Source organism: Anabrus simplex, chromosome 5 (genome assembly GCF_040414725.1).
Source record: "Anabrus simplex isolate iqAnaSimp1 chromosome 5, ASM4041472v1, whole genome shotgun sequence".
NCBI classification, from domain to species: Eukaryota; Metazoa; Arthropoda; class Insecta; order Orthoptera; family Tettigoniidae; genus Anabrus; species Anabrus simplex.
Window position 1 is genome coordinate 44,831,815 of NC_090269.1, and position 20,567 is coordinate 44,852,381.

At 38.8% G+C, this 20,567-nt stretch overlaps 1 protein-coding gene across 1 annotated transcript in view; it reads left to right on the top strand.

Annotated features, from left to right (window-relative positions):
• Non1 (nucleolar GTP-binding protein 1) overlaps nt 1-20,567 on the top strand; it is a 178,992-nt gene that overhangs the window by 30,803 nt on the left and 127,622 nt on the right. Inside the window, exons 4-5 of the mRNA XM_067147951.2 lie at nt 11,983-12,066; nt 19,160-19,313. Coding sequence (XP_067004052.2) covers nt 11,983-12,066; nt 19,160-19,313 — 238 coding nt within the window. The remainder of the gene's footprint in view (nt 1-11,982; nt 12,067-19,159; nt 19,314-20,567) is intronic.

Sequence of the window (20,567 nt, forward strand, 5' to 3'; positions counted from 1 at the left end):
TCTTAGTTATATTGTATTATTCTCCATTTATTTCAGCACAGCCCCTTTTATAATCTATTATGCTGTTACGGACTACATTTCGCCCTGTCATATAGGAGTGGTACTCCTTTGCGCACCACGTGAAATTCATTTAGGTTTTCCCTATCAGAAGGTCAACTGTGCCCCTGGTTCGGATTTCTCGGGCCTTATGTCTCTTACTTTTGTGCTTACTTTTCGCACTTCTGTCTTAGGAGGCACGGAACTGATCCTTTAAGAGGAATTGGACTTCCGGTGTCTAATAGGCATTGTAGTAAACTTTTGGAGTCTCTCAGTCTGATTTCTACAGTGCCTTCTGTTTCATTCTGTGAGTTTTCACTTACTACATGAACTTGACAGACTTTCTGGACGCTTAGTTCCATAGGATATTTCTGTTCGAATATTTCAACATACCCATCTTTGAAATTTATAATACTATCCTGTAATAGGTCTCTACCTATTAACCCATCAACAGATAATCTGAAATCATCTCCCACAATGTGGAATTCGGGGTAATCTGCAAGGTAGTGCACCCTCTTGTGCGCGATCTTCGCCCCGTGATCCCGGCCAGTTCCAATTCTGGCTTCCAATGATAAATTTCTCTTTTCGGTGTGGTATGCTCCTTCAGGAGGCTTACATCTGCTCCAGTATCGATTAAAAATTGAAAGGGCCTTTTCCTTTCCTTGGCATAGACCAGGATCGAACCCAATCGATCATGTTCTATACGGCTCTGTCCTTGACAGTGCTGTGTACGATCAGGCTTTCTGTTTTCCTTACTTACTTCCCTTCCATTTTGCGGGCCCCTTGATCTTGCCCTGAGTCACGGTCCAGGACCCGTTTAAAATCCTAGAAGACCGATTTCTTTCCCTCCACTGGGAGCCATTTCCAACTTGAGCCGGTTGCTTCCTTTTAGCTTGCGATCAGCTCTGCATACGTTGGTCTGTAGGAGGCCTTTCTCCTTTGTCACAAAACCAGCAGGTACGCTGTCTATGTCCTTTTCGCCCTCATATAAAACATTTACGCGCATCCAGCTGCAGGAACTCTTCCCACCATTCAGATTGCACATGCCCCATTTTATTACAGTTATAGCATCTAACTATTCTACACACTTTTATTTCATGCGCGCCGCTTGTACTTTCTGTACGCCTAGACCTATATTTTTCTGACGCATGACCCGGCTTCTTACAATGTTTACAAACTTGCGGGCTCTTTTCTTTTGGTTTGGTAGCCTTACATTCCTGGGCTACGTGTCCCTCGCGATTACAATTAAAGCATACCACTCTCACATTAGCTTTCTTATAAGACCTATTCCCTGAGGACCTTGCATTAACAGTAGTTGGGTTTCTATTTCCTGGGGGTGGCTTATACCCGCTTTTGGAGCCCTTCGACCCTATTATCTGCTGTTTAGCTTTCTGAGAGACTATTGCGGTCTCTTCTTCCTTAGCTATATCGATAGCCTGTTCCACGGTCTGGGCATCCCTACTCTTTATTAGATTCAGAATTCTCTCATCCCGCAGCCCTTATACAAAACTAGCTTTGATTAATCGGCTAATAAACCTAGCTTGATTTTCTCCTACGGTTGGGGACTCGTCCTTTATTTCTGTGTCATGGAGATTGGTTCTGATCTTATCTCTTCTATGCGCCCATTGTGATATGGATTCCCCGGGTTGCTGTCTGGCCGCGAATAGTTGACATGCATAAAAATCTACCGTTCTACGTTCACAACAGTACTTTTCTAATGCTGCTTTTATTTCTGGCCACGTTCGTATGTCTAACCGTACTAACAGTTTACTTCGGGCCTCTTTGGCAATTTTTGTTAAAATTAATTTGTAGAACAAATCTTGTTTATCTGGCCTTACAATCTCTAATGCTGTTTCTACTGTTTCACAAAATTCCCTTAATCTATGTGGTTGTGAACCATCAAATTCTGTGTTTATTATACGTAAGGCCTCAGTCACTGACATATATTGCTCAACATGCACTATTTCATCATGATCACTAATTTGGCTAGGAGGCGGACTGGCTGTTCAAACGGACCCTTCCATTTTACAAAATGTGGCTTCAGCTCACCCTACTTGTTGATTGTTGACTTCTGGAACTGGGCTCTCCTTTCCTTATGTATACACCAGCTGCGTCTCAGTGCGAGTACAATGTTCTTCCTCTCCTTATCAGCTATAGAACTTGTTACTCAAACAATTTGTAGGACCTCTGAAACAGTTAATAAAGGAATCAATTTTCAGCCTGATATTTTGTAACCTATTGGCAATCACTTTTGCAGTTATAAATTTTCCTTTAAATTAGTAATTATTACAGTTGAATTAGTGCATCACCTGACACCATACTTTTTAAGTCCACTTGTTATATCCTTAGGATATGGCAAGCTGGGGACTGGAAAGGGTTCTAAAATGCACTTAAACTCTATAAAAAGAACACCAAGTTAAGGTGGCTTAATGCCAAAAAAATCACTATATTGAATTACTAAAAAATGTGGACTGTACAAGAATATTCAATTATTTACAGCTCTTGAAAGTTTAATTGATCTTAAGTTTAGGGAACTTCCTACTCTACACAAAATCTTGTCTAGCTAATGAGTCTTTGGTTCCCTACTTAGTTCTGTTATTACTAGATAATACTTATCTTCCGAGAGGAGGAAGTCTTCTACGACGTCTTCTTTCTTGAAGCTTAATTTCACTTTCACAAGATAACACATTCTGGTTCACTGGTTCCCTTCACTAGTACCCAAGAGATGTAGTTCTGTTACTTCTGTGTGCTACTGTCTTAGTGACCTCACAGGATATACTGGAATCTGCCGTTCCGTGGTTACCTCTTCTCAACTATCCGGTCCAGTCTTGTACAGTTCTTATCCCTGCTCCACTCTGGTAGGATACTCCGAGCCTTTAAATGATGCCCTCCCTTGAGTTTCCTCCATGTATTTTAGCGACTTTTAAGTGGGCTCCTCCAGAGACCTTCACTTGTAATAAATGAACCGTCAAAATCTTTCACCGCTCTCCCTTTAATTAAGTCTGTGCTGACCGTAAAGATTACGAGCTTCAACTCCTTATCTAGATACTTATACTTTTCCCTGGTCGTGTAATATTTCTTAAGGACTTCCCGTTTTATACTTGTGGTTTAACGAGTCCGCTATTGCGTTCCATTTACCTAAACACCCTATTATTTGAGTGTCTAAAACTTCTTGGCACAATGCCTAAGAATACTTATTGCTGATTGCTGATAATTCTGTTCTCGAGCTCTACTCGAATACTGATTGCGACCTGACCGGCTCATTGTCCCACCAGGCTTCCAGCCTAACTTCCCAACTACTTCTTCTGACTGTGAACTATTAACTGACTGACCACCTCACTGTGTTCTCCCTTAAATTAATTTCGTATTTTCACTGTTGCTATGCTCTGCCGAACTTTGAACCCTGCGTACTTCTGATTTGTCGCATTCTCATTGGGTAGCAGTATCCCTTCCCTGAGGAAATTCTAAAGCTTCTCCAAATTTTTAGAAGGACGAACATCGGAAATTTCCTTGGGCTACGTGCGCTTTTGGCTGTGTCCTGTCATCCTTTTGACCCTGTACATACTGTGATAAGGAACTACAAATATCCTGTGTTTGTTCAAACATTTCACCATTGCCCGTATGGCTTCTACTGCTCAGAACTGCATCTCCTTAATAATTCCCAATGTATATTTCAGTTTCATTTTCTTATAATTATTTTACCTTGACATCTTGAAGTTGTATTTCATATTCTGACTCGAAAATTCTTATGTTTACTTTTACTCCTGTAGTGTGAGGTCGTGGTTCAAATTGATTTCGAACTGCTCGCTCACGAATTATGAATTGCGGGCGGTGCCAGATCAGCGATACGACAGGTTGGATCCTCAACAGGTCCACCATTAGCTGTCATAGATCGCCTAGGTGTCACTGAAAAGGCGTACTAGGGAAATGAGGAGTGAGATAGTTTGCCATTGCTTTCCTCACTGAGCCAGAAGTTGCTATTGCATATCAGTCCTCCAAGCCCACTGAAATGCATGCACTAACCAACCCTATGAGCGACATTTTCTCATGATTTATAGCAGTGCCTGGCTGCATAAGGAATGGCATTACTAGCATCACTCATACCTCAACCACTTTCATATTGTCAAAGCCAAAGATAAGACTGAGACAGGTCAATAAAAGTAACAAATTTATTCTAGCCCACACCAGAAGACATAGTAGTACACTGTAAACACTACCTCTTGCCAGCAAAGGCACAATACTATAAATATGAAGGCACAATTGAAGATACATACAGTACATTAAAACATGAAATACTGTTTACGTCGCCTATTAAAGGAACTTCAAACTCGAAAGGAATGCTTAAGCCAGTGTCATGGAGCAGTAAAGCACTCTTTATATCTGGCGAGGCTGAAGCCCCTTAGCAGCGTCTGCATCTGTATCATCACTGGGAACTGTTACTGGGAAGTTCACTACATCGGTGACCAACTCTGAGTTGTCACGAGTACATTTACAGCTATCCAGCCATTTGTCTGGCAATCATTAGGAGACATTAAGAAATTTTTAGGTTATTTTTACTAAACATTTTTGGGCTTCGTTACCTACATTGTCGTCAGTGAGGTTCGGGAAAGTTGTGGAATATTGTTGGCGATTAGTGCTGGTCATACTTCATAGTTTTATAAATATTTAATGTATTTTTTAGACCCATTAAGCAGAAAGTAGCTCTATTTTTTAAAGAGCCGTTAGTCATCTATTGTAAATTTACCCTTCTGTTCTCTGTAGCAGTACTTTTGCAGTTTTGTTACAGAGGGTGGTTCATGGCACTGTATTACCACTGAAAGACTTTTATACTTTATATGCTAATATGGGATGCCTTGGTCGGTGGTTGAAGGAGAAAGATTGCAGCGTCTTATGAAGGAAACAACTCCTCTCTGTATAAAGTGCCCACCAGAAACTCTTTGAAGAGCCTGATTAACAAAGAATATGATTTGCTAAGGTCTAATTTTAAGAATATATCATACCCATGGAATATTTTACAATTACAACGGATGTTTGGTCTGAGATGATAACCACCAGCTTTCTTGGCTTAACAGTTCATTTCATTGAGGAGTCTTCAGTCGAATCAATCGCACTTGGCGTGTTTCAGTTACAAGAATCCGATACTGCTGTTTACTTCAGAAACCAAATTTTGTCTGCATTAAATGAGGGGGATATCCCCATAGATAAGATGTTGTGTGGTGTTAAAGACAATGAATCAGCAGAGGTGAAGGCAGTGGGTAATCCATTCGGGAAAAATAAGCATATGAGATATTTGGCTCATTCCATAAATTTATCAGCAGAATCTGCTATCGAGAACACTCCGGGGCTTCGTGATATAATACAAAAGATAAGAGAAATCGTTAAATACATCAAGTGGTTAGTGAATGTTAATGATCAGTTTCGAGAAGAGCAAAAAAATAAGATAAATTTCCGAAGGTGAAGTGCTTAAATTAGTTCTTGACATTAGAATATGCTCGAATTCTACATACTACATGTTTGAATGATTTCTACTTCTGTCCAACATTGTAAGCAGCATTCTAGTAAGCCAACCAGATTCTCCACCAATGCTGTCTGCGGTAGAATTAGAAAATGCCAGAGAAGTAAAAAACATGTTGTCTTACTAGGAACGTTCATCAAGGGAAATTTCAGGAGAGAGCTATGTGACAGCCAGTACGGCTATTCCACTGTTGAATTGCTTGTTGCAGTCAATCTTCTCTTCATCACCGAAACAACTCATTGGAAACAGCTTGAAAACTAGCATTCTCAAAGAATTTGATATGAGGTTTAAAGAACGAGACTAGGCGCATTTGCTAGCCTTACCGATGTTTTAGGACCCTGGATTTAAAAATATCCACTTCTTGTACCCAATGGCAGCCTCAAGAGCTGAAAATGAAATGAAGAAACTTTTCGCTACTTTCTCAGAAGAAGCATCGCGACCATCATCTTCAAAATCCGAGGCTGAGATGGAAGCAGATGTATATGTGATAGATATATGGGCACACCATAAATCTTTAGCAATTAAATCACAAAGAAAAATGGCAACACCAGAATCCTCACTGGAGTTACATTCAGGGATAAGTCTGAACTTGTCAACGCCTGTGGCAGTAAGTCACAGGGTGAATCCCCTCGAGTTGTGGGAAGACCTGACATTTTTTTTTACGTCGTACCGACACAGACAAGTCTTAGTACGACGATGGGATAAGAAAGGGCTGGGAAGGAAGTGGCCGTGGCATTAATTAAGGTACAGCCCCAGCATTTTCCTGGTGTGACAATGGGAAAGCATGGAAAACCTTCTTCAGGGTTGTGTACAGTGGGGTTTGAAGCCACTATCTCCCGGATGCAAGCTTACAGGTGTGTGCCCCTGACCGCATGGCCAACTCGCCTGCTAAAACAAGTTTATCCTAAGCTTTACATGTTAGCTAGGTAACACTTGAGCATTGTAACGACCTCTGTCCCATCAGAGAGACTGTTTTCAAAGGCCGGTGACACCATCACTGAAAATAGAAAGCGATTAAGTGGCAAACTGTTTTATCTAAATGGATTACCTAAGAGGTATTGGAAGTAGACGTAAGATCATGTTTTTTTTTCACGAACAAATGGAATTGTAGTGCTGAGCAAGAAGTTGGGAAGAAAATGTTTATTATTTTATAGAGCTCTGATAATTATTCATGTACTTTGTACACAAATTGTACGTTTGTAGTTTTTTTCATATGGTTTTACGGTGTCAGTGATTAGCTCTTTAGGCCTACTAGACACCTTGCAAATACTTGTAGACACGATACAGGCTTCTGAGCTTATGCCGTGTCAAGAAAATGGTATTTGGTCAGTGTTTTAAGATTCTTTTCTGATCTGTGTCAAGACTTATTAAACCTAAGGAATCCTTCAATCATTGTGTTAAATGTCAAATTAGTCTTAAAATAATGGATTAAGAGCACCAATATTTTAAAAACGGGTATATCGGCGATGTATCGATATTTTGAAGACCGATAAATCAATGACATTGATATATCAATACCGTTATATCGATATTCTGAAAAGTTTTGCCATCACTGCTTACTGGTATATGATTAAAATTAATCTTAATCTACAAAATGAAGAGGTGAATTTTAGTTCCTCTATATTTTTGACAAGTGAGCAGAAGCATGTATTAATGCTGCTATTGTAAAGTGGTATTAACACACTGCACCTTTTGTTGATTTAAATCATTGGAAAACATTTAAAAAACAACAACTTAAATTAACTTCATTCAGATTAAAAAGCCTTATAGACTGTGTGATTTGGTGATACCTTGGAGAACTAAATTATTATACTATTCTATAAAGTCAAGAAAACATTTTCAAAGTTCCAATAAAATTTCTAGTCCAATGTTCAGTTAAAATTGGCTTAAAGAATTCTGTTGTTGATCAGGCTTAGATGGCAATGAACGTCTCTCATATAATGACAATGGATGGCTAATAGAAATCTTGAAACTCTCGAATTGAAAAATCCAGTAACTATTGATGTTATTGGTCAAGCCTTTGTGAGAGGTCTAAAAGAGAGGAAATGTTAAGAATATTAAGCCTTGAAAGTTAAAAAAGAAGAATAGGGCAACACGGAATGAACTACTTACTCCCTACTGACGCCATTTGTTCTAGGTTAATGCTGTCTGGGAAACTGCAAGCGAGGCTGCTATTCGAGCAAGCTACAAAGTCACTCATATCATTATAATGAGTTGCAAACCCCATTACTTGTGCAAGATAACCTAGCTTCATCAGTCTTTTGAAGCATGGTTTCTCAGTTTCAGTAGATATGAACAGAAAATGGACATGTTCAGCACTTCTTTCAGTTTCACCGGATGATATTCCACCACCGATGGTACTCGGAATAGTAGATATACAGAATTCTACAGTGTTAGAGGATAATATCTCTCCGTGTGTTCCGTTGTTGTCGTGTTGTTCACAAAGAAACATTTCCTAGATTGCAAAAGAATGCAGCAGAAATTTTGTGTATATTATGCTAGACATACTGTTCTGAACAGCTTTCTTTTGCCATGAAACAAATAAGAAGCAAATGCCAATCGGTGCTTGAAGACCCAACAAGAATACCATCCTGTTTATCATGACACCAAATACCTTGACTCCTGACACATCCTGATTTGTTGAGCAAAAGTAGTGTCAAAAGTCAAGAAGCCAATAAATGTCAAGTTCTGCTGTCGTTGACGAAGTTCATATGTACAGTATATATCTCCACTGTATCTTTATTGTCTGCGTTTCTCTTCACTCCACACTTCGCAGTTGGTTGTTATGAGTTTACTAGCTTTACTGCTCTTTGGGTGACTTAACCCTCTACTGCCCAAATTATTTTGTTGTGTTTAAAAAATTTTTCTCTGCCATATACTAAGTAAATATGTTGTAAACTACACATAAATGCAGTTTTTATTGAATTTTCATTTTTGATTTTCAAAAATTAGGTTTGTGACTTCCAGGTCACACTGGGCGGTAATGTTCTGATATGTGCTATCTTTGTCATATTTTCGTAATCACGTTCAAAGCCAAATTATACTAAGGAATTGAGACAAAGCAGTTCTTTTTACTGGAAAATTACTTTATAGAAGTTGAACTCTTTACTTTATAGAAGATCAACTCTTTTGAATCACAGAATTATCACAAGATACATCGTTCAATGTCTGCAGTTTACTGAAAACTGTTCTTGAAACAAATGTTCTACTGTGTGTGAAACTGAACAAAAACAGTTAGATGTAGGTGTGAAACAAAGATGAACATTACACTTTCCACACATAACTTTAGGTACACCTTGGCAACCTGGTTTCTTGCATCTTGCTCTTGTCCGTGAACTGTGGCCAGTGGTTAGTTTCATCTTGCCTTACTTCTCTTTGAGGCATTGGAGCAGCTGGTCCTTTCTTCTTCTTTTCCTCAATTTCAGCTTCTAATTCAGACGAACTGGGTCTTCCTCTCTTCTTCTGCCTGACCTTGTGTTGCATACAGAGGCACGAAGCAATAGACGATTTGAAGTCGACCAAGGAGAGCTCCTCTTTCTTTGTCACTCCGCAAGCCAGACAATCTCTCCTGTAGCGCAACCAGGCATTGACAACAGCTACATCCACTAAATGGAAAATAATACAGAGATACCATTTTTTTTATTGAATCTTGGTTCTGTACAGTGCAGTAAGGGAGTTCAGCAAATCAACTCCACCCATACATTTGTTATAGTAGAGGACCGCATTAGGACATTCAACTGGAATTCTCTCTTTCTTTGTCTTATCCCACCGCTGTACTTTTGAAGTTGGATAAGCACCAACAAATGTGCTGAGTAAGTGTACAGGCTTATTGTCGTACCACTTTACAGCTTTTAGATCGATACCACCTTTTTTACCAGCAAATTCTTCAAAACTGCCTCTTCCCTTTTTCTTCAATTCCTTATCTGAGGAGAATGGGCAGTTTTTCAGCCTATTACAGCGTACTGTACCCACAGACAGAATCCCTAGCTTTTGCAGTTCAACCTGCAGATCTACACTAGTGAACCAATTATCGAAATAAAGCTTATGGAAAGCATGCTTTGGTATGACGGTTGCCAGGCGAAGAACAACATTTCCACTTACACCAACATCTGGTAAAGAGGTATCATGAGTGACTTTTCCTGTATATAATTCCATATTATATACAATTCCTGATGAATCACATAGCAGAAACGCTTTATATCCCCATTTTTTAGGTTTGTTCTTTATATAATTCTTTAGGCTGTGTTTACCCTTGAACGGGATTACTTGTTCATCAACTGTCAGCTTCTCATCTATGGGTATTGTTTTGAAATTCTGCACTAGAACCTGTAAAAATGGTCGAATCTTGTAAATCTCATCATCTGGATCAATGGTACTATTGTCATTGAAATGAAGATTTAGTTTTATTTGTTCCCACCGATTACGGGACATTACATTAGCAACAGCAGGTACTCGAGTCTCAGTTTTCCAATACATCCGAGATAATGGTAGTCCATAGATAGACATAAATAGACAGCATCCAAAAAACTGTTCTATTTCATTTTTGTCCCACTGCAAGGGTTTTGAAGGATCTCTCTGCACTGAGTATAAATTAGATTGAGACACTGCGTTTTCTAGAATACTATCATCTACTAATTGTTTGAAATATGTTATTGGTGACTGAATAACATCTGGTCCACAGGGAAGTTTTCCTTTCCATGGTGTAATAGGCATAATCGAGCGACTAGTAATTGCCTTCCACGAACATTCAGTAAGATTGGGTGCTGCATTTTCAATGTCATTATCAGGTCCCATTCTTTCATCTTCATCTCCTACTCCTTCTGCATTATTTTCTTCTTCATTTGTATCGCTGTCATCGCTCTCTGGAATAATAATATTTGAAGTTTCATTCCTACTTATTTCAACATCTTCATCCGAATCAGAAGCTAATACAGAATCTTCTGATTCATATCCAGATATTGGCCTAATCTGGACGTTATTTTCCTTCCCTTTAGGCTTTCCATAAAACGACCGAACATTCATGACTCCTGGAACATAAAATAAGGTTATGGTGCCATTATTGCCCAATGTGATTTTGAGGTTACAAAGCTTTACTTTTGAATTATGAGCTACAAAATTGACTAATTTATAAAATAACAGTCTCATAAAATATTCAAGATGCTTACCTTTGGTTTCTATATTTTTATGCATATAATTTTTTAGTAATAACACAAAACATAATTGTAAAACTAGCTATCCGCCATGTGCCTGGGAAATGCTCCCAACCATAGATTTGGCGCTTACTGGTGGCTTATGCATATAACTATTAAACTATAAACAGTTGAAAATCACACAGCCATACTGTAACTTGAAAGTTACACTGGGAAGTACTGGCTCAATTGCATTCTAACAGTAGAAAATGTGTACAGAATGATATGTGACTTCAAAGTCACACTGGGCAGTAGAGGGTTAATATTGATATTAACATCTCAGCAGCAATATTTGATTTCCTAACAACTAGGATGTATGGGGGCCACCGATGACACATGATGCTTGCAGAGATGGGATTGTGGTGCCAAACTTTTCAAAACTAACAGCTGTGCTCGGTTGCTATTGTATTGTGACTAACCAAGACAGCAGACGTAAGAAATCATGTTGTTAATACGACCTTCAAAAAACTGTTATCGCTCTTTGCTTAACAGAGCGTTCAGCAGTACTTCCGCTCACCACAGAATGATCAGTTCCAACGTTATTTCATCTGGCCTGTCAAGCTGTTGTGAATGCCTGAACAGCTTGCCCTATGGCAAAGACAGGAAAAGGGAAGAGACAAAATGATAAAGATTAATCCAGCTGGTAAAGGACATGGTACACAGGACAAGTAAAAAAACTTGGTACACAGGACATGCACGGAAGGTGGAAAGGGTCCTAACAGTCGTGTAAGAAATGGAAACAAACAAATGACAAAGTCGTACACAAAGAGGTAGGAACATTAAAATGAACACACAACAGGACAAACACAATGACAGTTCAGTGTGAGAAGTTTGCAACAGAAAGAGGAGACAACTTTCTGTTTTGAAAAACGAGTATGCTTTGAATGATTGAACAGTGGGTACTGGAAGGTTACTATCTTCTTTTTGCCAAATTTTACAGGGTTTTTTTTCTTCATTACTCTCCTGAATACAGTTACTAATTGACAAATCCGTGCTCTAAATAGACTTCTGTATAATGTTATTAGAAATGCTCTTTGAAAATGGAGTTTTGAATATATTTGTACTGTACCACAACTTGTTCCATGTTATTTGAAAATTGTAACAGGTATTTGAGCATAGGAAAATAATACTGTAAATATTGTATGTTGTTTGATTCTGTAACAATTATAACAGTTGAACTGGTTTTTGTTTTTCCTTGAATTTCGTCTCTCTTATTGAGCTTTTTTTTTCTTTTTCTTTTAGTGTTGCCAAAGATTATGTACGTCTTCTCAAGTTTGGAGATTCTTTGTACCGATGCAAGCAACTCAAGAAAGCAGCTCTTGGACGGTATGTAAACATCTGATCAATTATAGTTTGGATTTAATGCAAGATATATTTTACTGAATAAAAGAAGGGAGCTATGTTCTTTTCCATCATTGAATATCAGGTTTTCACTATAAACTAATTCTGAGATGATTTCTGATAAATTGAATTGATTGCAAAATTACATGATGGAATGAAGGCAATAAAATAATTTTGTAAAGCATTGTCTAGGATATGCAAGTTTTGTTTAGTTTATTATCTGTAAATACTAACGTAGCTAATCATATTAAACAGACAAAAACCGGCAATCAGTCATATAGAAAGGAACACTAGAAGAGACTAGAAGGAACCTTTGTTTCCCTGTTTATTTTAGCTATGTGTCAAATTAGATGTTCCAAATTTTTGCCCATGCTTCTATCTTACAATAGGGATGGTACATACGTAAACGTATTACATTGTAGTAAGTTGCCTTGTTTTCTACCATTAAAAAAAAGTATTTAATAGTGCCTTTCCGCAAGGCGAGTGAAATGGCCTCTGACGTAAGCGGCGCGCTGTGACGTCACAATACAGTACCGCATGCAGCTTTACCAGCCGTTGCGCATCAGCCGTTACTAAAAGCCGATTGTTTATTATTCATGATCTACATTTTCGGGCTTTCAGCATTAGTAAAGTAAGAAATCGGATTTCAGCACTAACATAGACATATAGGTAGCATTATAGTACTATTCCGCCTGTGTGGTGTAGTGGTTTATGTAATTAGCTGCCACTCCCGGAGGCCCAGTTTCGATTCCCGGCCTCTGCCATGAAAGTTGAAAACAAATAGTACGAGGGCTGGAACGGGGTCTACTCAGCCTCGGGAGGTCAACTGAGTAGAGGGGTCTCGAATCCCACCTCAGCCATCCTCGAAGTGGTTTTTCGTATTTTCCCACTTCTCCTCCAGGCACCTAAGGCCACGGCTGTTTCCTTCCCTCTTCCTTGTCTATCCCTTCCGATCCTCCCATCCTCCAACAAGGCCCCTGTTGAGCATAGCAGGTGAGGCCGCCTGGGCGAGGTAATGGCCCTCCTCACCAGTTTCATCACCATACCCAAAGTCTCATGTTCCAGGACACTGCCCTTGAAGCGGTAGACGTGAAATCCCTCGCTGAGTCCGAGAGAAAACCAACCCTGAAGGATAAACTGATTAAGAAGGAAAAAAAGAAGGAAAGAAAGATCATATTACTATAGGGCTATAATCTATCATTCCCAAAAAAATATATATTTATGGTTGGGACAGCTGGCCTACCCACTTCCGGGGCCCATGAGAGAGAAACATTAAATATCCTTGTGGAGGGAAAAAGTTAAACATGATAAAGATAAATATGGCTTCATCTAGTTTTCACAAGTCGGGCTGAGTGGTTCAGACGGTTGAGGTGCTGGCCTTCTGACCCCAACTTGGCAGGTTCGATCCTGGTTCAGTCCGGTGGTAGTAGAAGGTGCTCAAATACATCAGCCTTGTGTCGGTAGATTTACGGGCACGTAAAAGAACTCCTGCAGGACTAAATTCCTGCACATTGGCATCTCCGAAAACCGTAGAAGTAGTTAGCGGGGCGTAAAGCCAATAACATTAATTACATTTGGCTTTTAACAAGCTGAGCATATCAGGCGAGAAAAGTGTCCTGATGACATTTTAGTCGTTCCATACAGGAATGTCTTTGGGGCTTTTACTTTTTTTTTTTTTTTTGCGCTTTATGTCACACCGTCACATATAGATCTTATGGTGACGATGGGACAGGAAAGGCCTAGGAATGGGAACGAAGCGGCTGTGGCCTTAGGTACAGCCTCAGGATTTGCCTGGTGTGAAAATGGGAAACCACGGAAAACCATCTTCAGGGCTGCCGGCAGTGGGGTTCAAAACCCACTACCTCCCGGATCCGAGCTCACGGCTGCGCGCTCCTAACCGCACGGTCAACTCGCCCGGTATTTTTACCCTTCGGTTTATTGACTTGGCTTATATAACCTAAAACTTAGGCTAAGTTGGACAATATTTTAAACACCAACATCACTATTTTCACCTGTGTGCAATTATGTTATTTATTTCATTAATATTATGATGATTATTATAATTTAGCATTGTTAACTTATAAGACCCCAACAGACAAGAATTGGTTTTGTGTAGAGTTATACATTTGTTAAATTCACGTTGTTTCCTTTCATGATGTACACGCCTATTTTTTGTTATATTGTAGAGTATTTAGATATAGCCTAAATTTCTTTACAAATTAAGCTCTTCAATAAAGACATAAATAACTGTCGCATGCCATGATAAATTGGTAGAATTAGAGCTGTCAAAATGGTTCATAACACCTTTGATTTATTATCTTGACATGGATCACCCCAAAAAAAAGGTTAGGTTTGGAGAATACTTTAATAATCAGCATTAATTAATGCACTGTTTATTACTTTCATATTCCAAGATGTAATTGAAGCATTTAAATAAAGCATCATACATTAAAATTTAAGGTTTTACCACTAGAAGAGCTGACATGAAAAAGTGATTGAAACTTCAAACAAATTCATCTTACGTTAAAATCTTCAAAAAAATAAACTGTAGACTTTTCCGATATATCACCAGCTTTTCTCCGGCCCGCCAAAATCCATTTCTCCCTATTTTTGGTGTCTTTGGAACATTTATAAACAATTTGTTTGGGATGGTATGCGATGTGCAATACATCGGAACTCTGCACCATTTATAAGTTTTCTGCCTCACTGTCTGCGCAGGATTCATTTTAAGTCTAAAATATACCACTCAGATTATTATCCAATGTATAAACCTCGAATTTAACTATACCAGACACTAACATAAAGTAGCATACGCGAAGTGTATCCTGCTTCTCACAGCACACTGTGTTATTTCGTCTGCTAATTCAGTCAACCTGTACGATGACGTCAGACCAATGAGATCGCGTACTTGCGTCACGTGACAGTTTCATACATTGATTTAGATTTTTATCATGTTTGGAGTTATTATTTGTACATTCTGATCACATTTTTGAATTCTGCATGAAATTTTGAATTAGATTAGCATATTTTTAATTAAAACACCGGATCATGCATGTTCGCTATTGTTCCTTTGAAGGACATGGCTAGCCTATTATAATGAGTAATCTTTCTCATTTTATAGGAATAATTTGATGTATTTTGTTGTATAGAGAGATCTTTACCTTTAAAGAGGCGTTAGGGTAGCAAGATTATTTCGACTTCTTTGAAAGATTTGGCTGTTCCGCGCAGATTGCGTAGCTGTGAGCTTGCATTGGGTAGATGGTGATAAAGGTGGTTTTCTGTAGTTTGTCATTTTCACACCAGACAAATGCTGTTTCCTAGATCATCCTATGAATCTCTTTATAATAACAGTTGTGTTACGTATCTTTCAACAGTTTTATCATTTTCTACTCGCAGCACATGCCCAATGCACCATAGTCTAGAGTTGGGCACTGTGTCCCTGTTTCTGCACAGTTATGTTCCACTGTTCTGGAACACCGAGTGTAAGTTGTTCTGAAACATTCTCAAGCGAGCCCGAGACAGTGACTCGCTATCGCATCAGAAGCGCCACTATGCACTACCCTTCGCCTACTAGCTGACTGTCGATACAGACAGCGTGCCGCCACGTGCTAGCGTGTTCCATGTTCTGTCATATCCTCTTGGTTCTGTGAGTTCCGTTGCACCGGCAACTGGCCTTCGGTACGTGCGAATAACTAAACGAGTTTTGTTTTGTTTTCAACTGTTTTGTAGGAGTGTTTTCATTGAAGCCTAGTGATATACACTGTACGAAAGATGGTAAACTTTGCTTAATGTTGCACCGGAGTCCTGTTTAAAACTTTTTTTTTTTTTTTACTAGAATAAAATTAGGCAGAGTGAAATACAATTTATGTTCTTCTATTTCGTCTGCGAAGAGATCTTCAACCAGCACAGTGATGAGACATTTCAAATTTAAACATCCCACAGTTTTTATTTTCATGTTCTGCTTGTATATTGCGTACATAAATAGAGTACTGACAAATGTTTCTTCAACTTTGCAAGTATATTTTTAAGTGGTGAAAATAACATTATGGCGTTTGTAAACACTTCTACTTAATGTTGAAACATCAAAAACTTCATTTCAGGATCCGTATTAAATCGAGATTCACATAATAAAAAAGCAAGGTATTAGGATCCACCTATTCAATACTAAATTATGTGATAGATTATTAAGTCATCACATTCATTTATTCAAACTTATGGTACCAGTTTCGACAAAATGATTGCCATCATCATTCATGATTATTGGGCATGAATTTTAGTGTTCCGACTCTTCGTTCACGTTCCGTGCAGCTTTATTCTGGCCGTAACTACACATAGCACGACCGGTACACGCGCATTCCCGCTGACACAGAGCATGTCACATTGTCTCACGAAGTTCTCTCTACCGCGCAGTTACAGTCCCTTCTGCCGGCACACTGTATCGAAACACCCCTCCTCAAGCTCCTAATGTTTCAGAACAACTGACTGTTCCAGTCTGCTCAATCCTACCATAATCAGCTTTCACGCATTTTCTTCTTCTTGTGTTCAAAACCTACTACAACAGAGTGACAGCAGCCTTATGTGTAGCTTAGTAACATTATGTACTGTAATGTGTTACAGGACAGGGATTGTGTGATAATCATGAATTTGAGGTGGTCTTTCATCCAGCAACCACAGATGAAAATTCTCATCGTTTGTCACTTCATTCGAGCTACACTAATCCTTGAAATTCACCTCTTCAATAAAGACCATTAATTGATGAGGGGTCTTAATGCAGAATATATTTATAATGTTGATGAGACATGATTATTGTAGAGGTGCCTCCCTACAACTGTTCTTGCCTGTGAAAGTGAAATGGCACAAAAGGGATGTAAACAGAACAAAGACTGTGTGATCATTCTGTTTTTTGCAAACACTGCAGGTATGCAAATGTGAAGCCAACAATGATTGGGGAATTCTGAAATTCTCAATGTTTTAAAAATGTCTCAATCATTATAGGACTCAAAATAATGCTTGGATGGATGTTAATTTGCTCACACCATGGTTTCATGAATTTGTGCCATGCGTAAGAGCACATTTTTACAAAAAGGACTTACCAGCCAAGCGTACCGATTGTTTATTGCTGAACAACTGTCGTGCTCATTCTCCTGCTTAAGACTTAGTCTGGAGGCGATTCTCTGTGCATTTCCATGGTATATAATATACATATGGCGTAGACGCATATAAGGCACGAATGGCGTCATCCGATAGAGCCATCAATGCTGCATTCACCTGGTTCCATAGTTCATCTTTGGTGGTTGGTATTGGGTCACAGCGCTGCACCCATCGTTAAACCATATCCCACATATTTTCGATTGGAGACATGTCCGGTGATCGGTCAGGCCAGGGCAACAGTCTGAAATCCTGTGACAACAGGGAGGCACATGTTCATGCAGCAACATGTGGTCGCGCATTGTCCTGCTGAAATATGGCGTCTGGGATGTCGTACAGAAATGGTATGGCTACTGGTCGCAGGATGTCATTCTCGTAGGTCATACTGGTCACAGTGCCCTGGACATGCGACAACTATGGTTTGTGGTTGTACCCAATAACCCCACACCATAAGGCCCTGAATTGGCGCTGTGTGTCTTGTGCGAATGCGATCAGTGTTATGAATCTCCCCCTGTCTGCGGTGAACCAAAATGTGGCTATCATTTTCAAACAAACAGAACCTGGATTTGTCCGAAAACACTATCTGCTGCTATTCCTGTTACTTACTATAATTTTCATTTTTTCACTGACTGTTAATGTTTTATATTTCATTTTTCAACCACTCATATTGAAAACTCTTACTACTGACTTATTCAAAACTTCGAAAAAACTTCCGTACTCCGTTCACACTTCTCAAGTACAGTAGCCTACAATACATTTGCTGCCGGTGTACCTACCCTTCACTTGGCTTACAGTTTAGCGACCTTGGGCTGTGGGGAAAGGGAGAGTAAATTCCGAGTGCATTCCTGTTTCATTGTCTCTGCTTCCAAGATTACAGTAATCTATGCTGTGCTCAAATGTTTCCAAGTTTGCAGCATTCTGGCAGCAGTGTGCATATAGTCCTACTGCCACATCGTAGAGAAACGAAGTCCTGTCTCCTCAAATATCAATGATTTCGTCTCCATGCATCACATTAGAATTCTTTTAAACTAGGCAGAGATAATTGTACTCAGCGTAATGATTAGTGGGAGTAAGAATTAATACTTCAAAAAATAACACCCCGAGACCCGCGAATTAACTGCAAAGCGAATTATCCACACGTGAATTATCGGGAGTGCACTGTATCATCTGCAAAGCAATTTCAACCATATTGTATATATCACTTGCACCATAATTTATATTGATTGGTGAAAGGTTTTCACAGTCCTCTTATACAACTGCCAGGTCAACCTCTTCTGTATGCCATGTCTGTAACACCTAATTAGTCACCAAAATGCTTCCTTGGTGACCTCATCGGTTGCAGTTCCATTTTCACAGTGACTTGGGATATCCAAATAACCTAAGCTTCTTCCAGCTTCACACACTTATAATTTTCAGCGTTTTGGCTGACGGAGATATTTCATCCATCCATTTATGTTTTTCATGTAGAAGGTCTCCAACACTTTTTCTGTTTATGGTTTCTCCCCCACAAGTTTAGCAAAAATATATGTGAATGATTGATCTGGGCAAACTGCCCAGCAAGTCATTTTCAACCCACATGATATACTAATAAAATGTACAAAATTTTGAGCAATTGCACAAAAAATTTCTCATGTATGGTGCTCATGTTTTAACTAACAAACCTTGAAGAATTGGAATTATTGCTATGCAGTACAAAAATTCTAATATTCTTCTTGCTAGTGCAGACAGCATTGGTGACAGCATCACAAGCTTTGAGCGTTCTTTGTTTAATGACTGTAAACTGGATTGACAACAACAGTGCTTCTTAAAGTTCATCTCTGGAAATAAGTAGAAGAGAATACTGGGCATTTTATGCAGTTATTATTAAAAATAATTTTAACTTTGAAAAGGAGTTTTATATGTTACTGTTTATGTTTGTCATTTTAATCAGTATGGCCACCATAATGAAGCGCCAAGGCCCCAATCTACAGTACCTTGAACAAGTGCGTCAGCATCTTGCTCGTCTTCCATCCATTGATCCGTATACTCGAACTATCATCATATGTGGATTCCCAAATGTTGGAAAATCCAGTTTTATTAACAAGGTATGTTCCTTCATTTTAAATATAACTGTCATTTGATGTGTAGTATTAAGAACACCTGTTTTCCTTCCTGATAAGTAAAACTTAAAAAAAAAATTCTATAATAATAAATCTTGGAACATTCACCCTACTTGTAGCCTCCTTGGTGCTACTAACATTGAATTATCACATGGTTGTAGTAAGTGATGTTAATGTCAGTAAACAGGAGAATACATGTGGTTAGTTGCTTTAGGTGTTCAGGTGCAGTTTACTGTTTAGGAAACTAGAATGTTAGTTGTGTTATTACTTACATTTAGTGTTTTATGTTCTGTTGATGTGCTAGCTTTATTAATTGCAGTAAAACTTAGTTTATAAGTTTCTTGGAGGTCTTATTAAAAAGAACCTGTCTATTTGCAAAAGACGTGTAAGTGTACACCGCACAAGAACAAGGATAACAGTAAGGAGCACAGACATGAAATTATACTTTCATTTAATATTATTTTATTCTTTTGCCTTTATTAATTGCAGTAAAACTTCATTTATGTTTTCCAGAGGCCTTGTTAGAAGAAACTCATCTCAATCTGAAAGCTGTTAAAAGTATACATCCAGCACAGGATGAAAACAGTAAACAACACAGACATAAAATTATACGAACTTTGTATTTAAAATACCATGAGGTTTTTTTTTTTCCAAGTGGTTTAACATCACACTATCTCGTACAAGGTTTTTGCTGACTTGCTGATGGGAAAGGGCTAGGATTGGGAAGGTAGTGGCCATGGCCTTAAGTTAATTAAGCCTTAATTTGCCTTGTGTGAAGATGGAGACAACGGAAAACCATCTCCAGGGCCACCGACAGTGGAATTCAAATCCACCCTCTCGCAAATGCAAGCTCACGGCTACGTAACTCTAACCATGCGGCTGACTTGCTTGGTAGATCATAATGGTTCAGCGGTTACATGTTGCTGGAAACAGTTTTATTATCACCCAAAATCCTAGGCAGTGAATTTAATTTATGCATATAAAAATAAATTTTGCTAACATTATTTGTCGGACCACAAAGGGAAAGGCATGTACATCCTACTTCATTTGTTTACAATTGCAAACATCTAGAGGTAATAAGAAAATCTCACCTGGAAAACTTGTATCTTCATTTCATCTTTCTTTCGAACATTCACACAGCAGATGGTATGCTGCATAAGCATAATGCTGCTTGAAATATCATATTAAGCCACCGTGCAGCATTTGGAAGCTAGCTAGTGCAATTTGGAGAAGGAAACT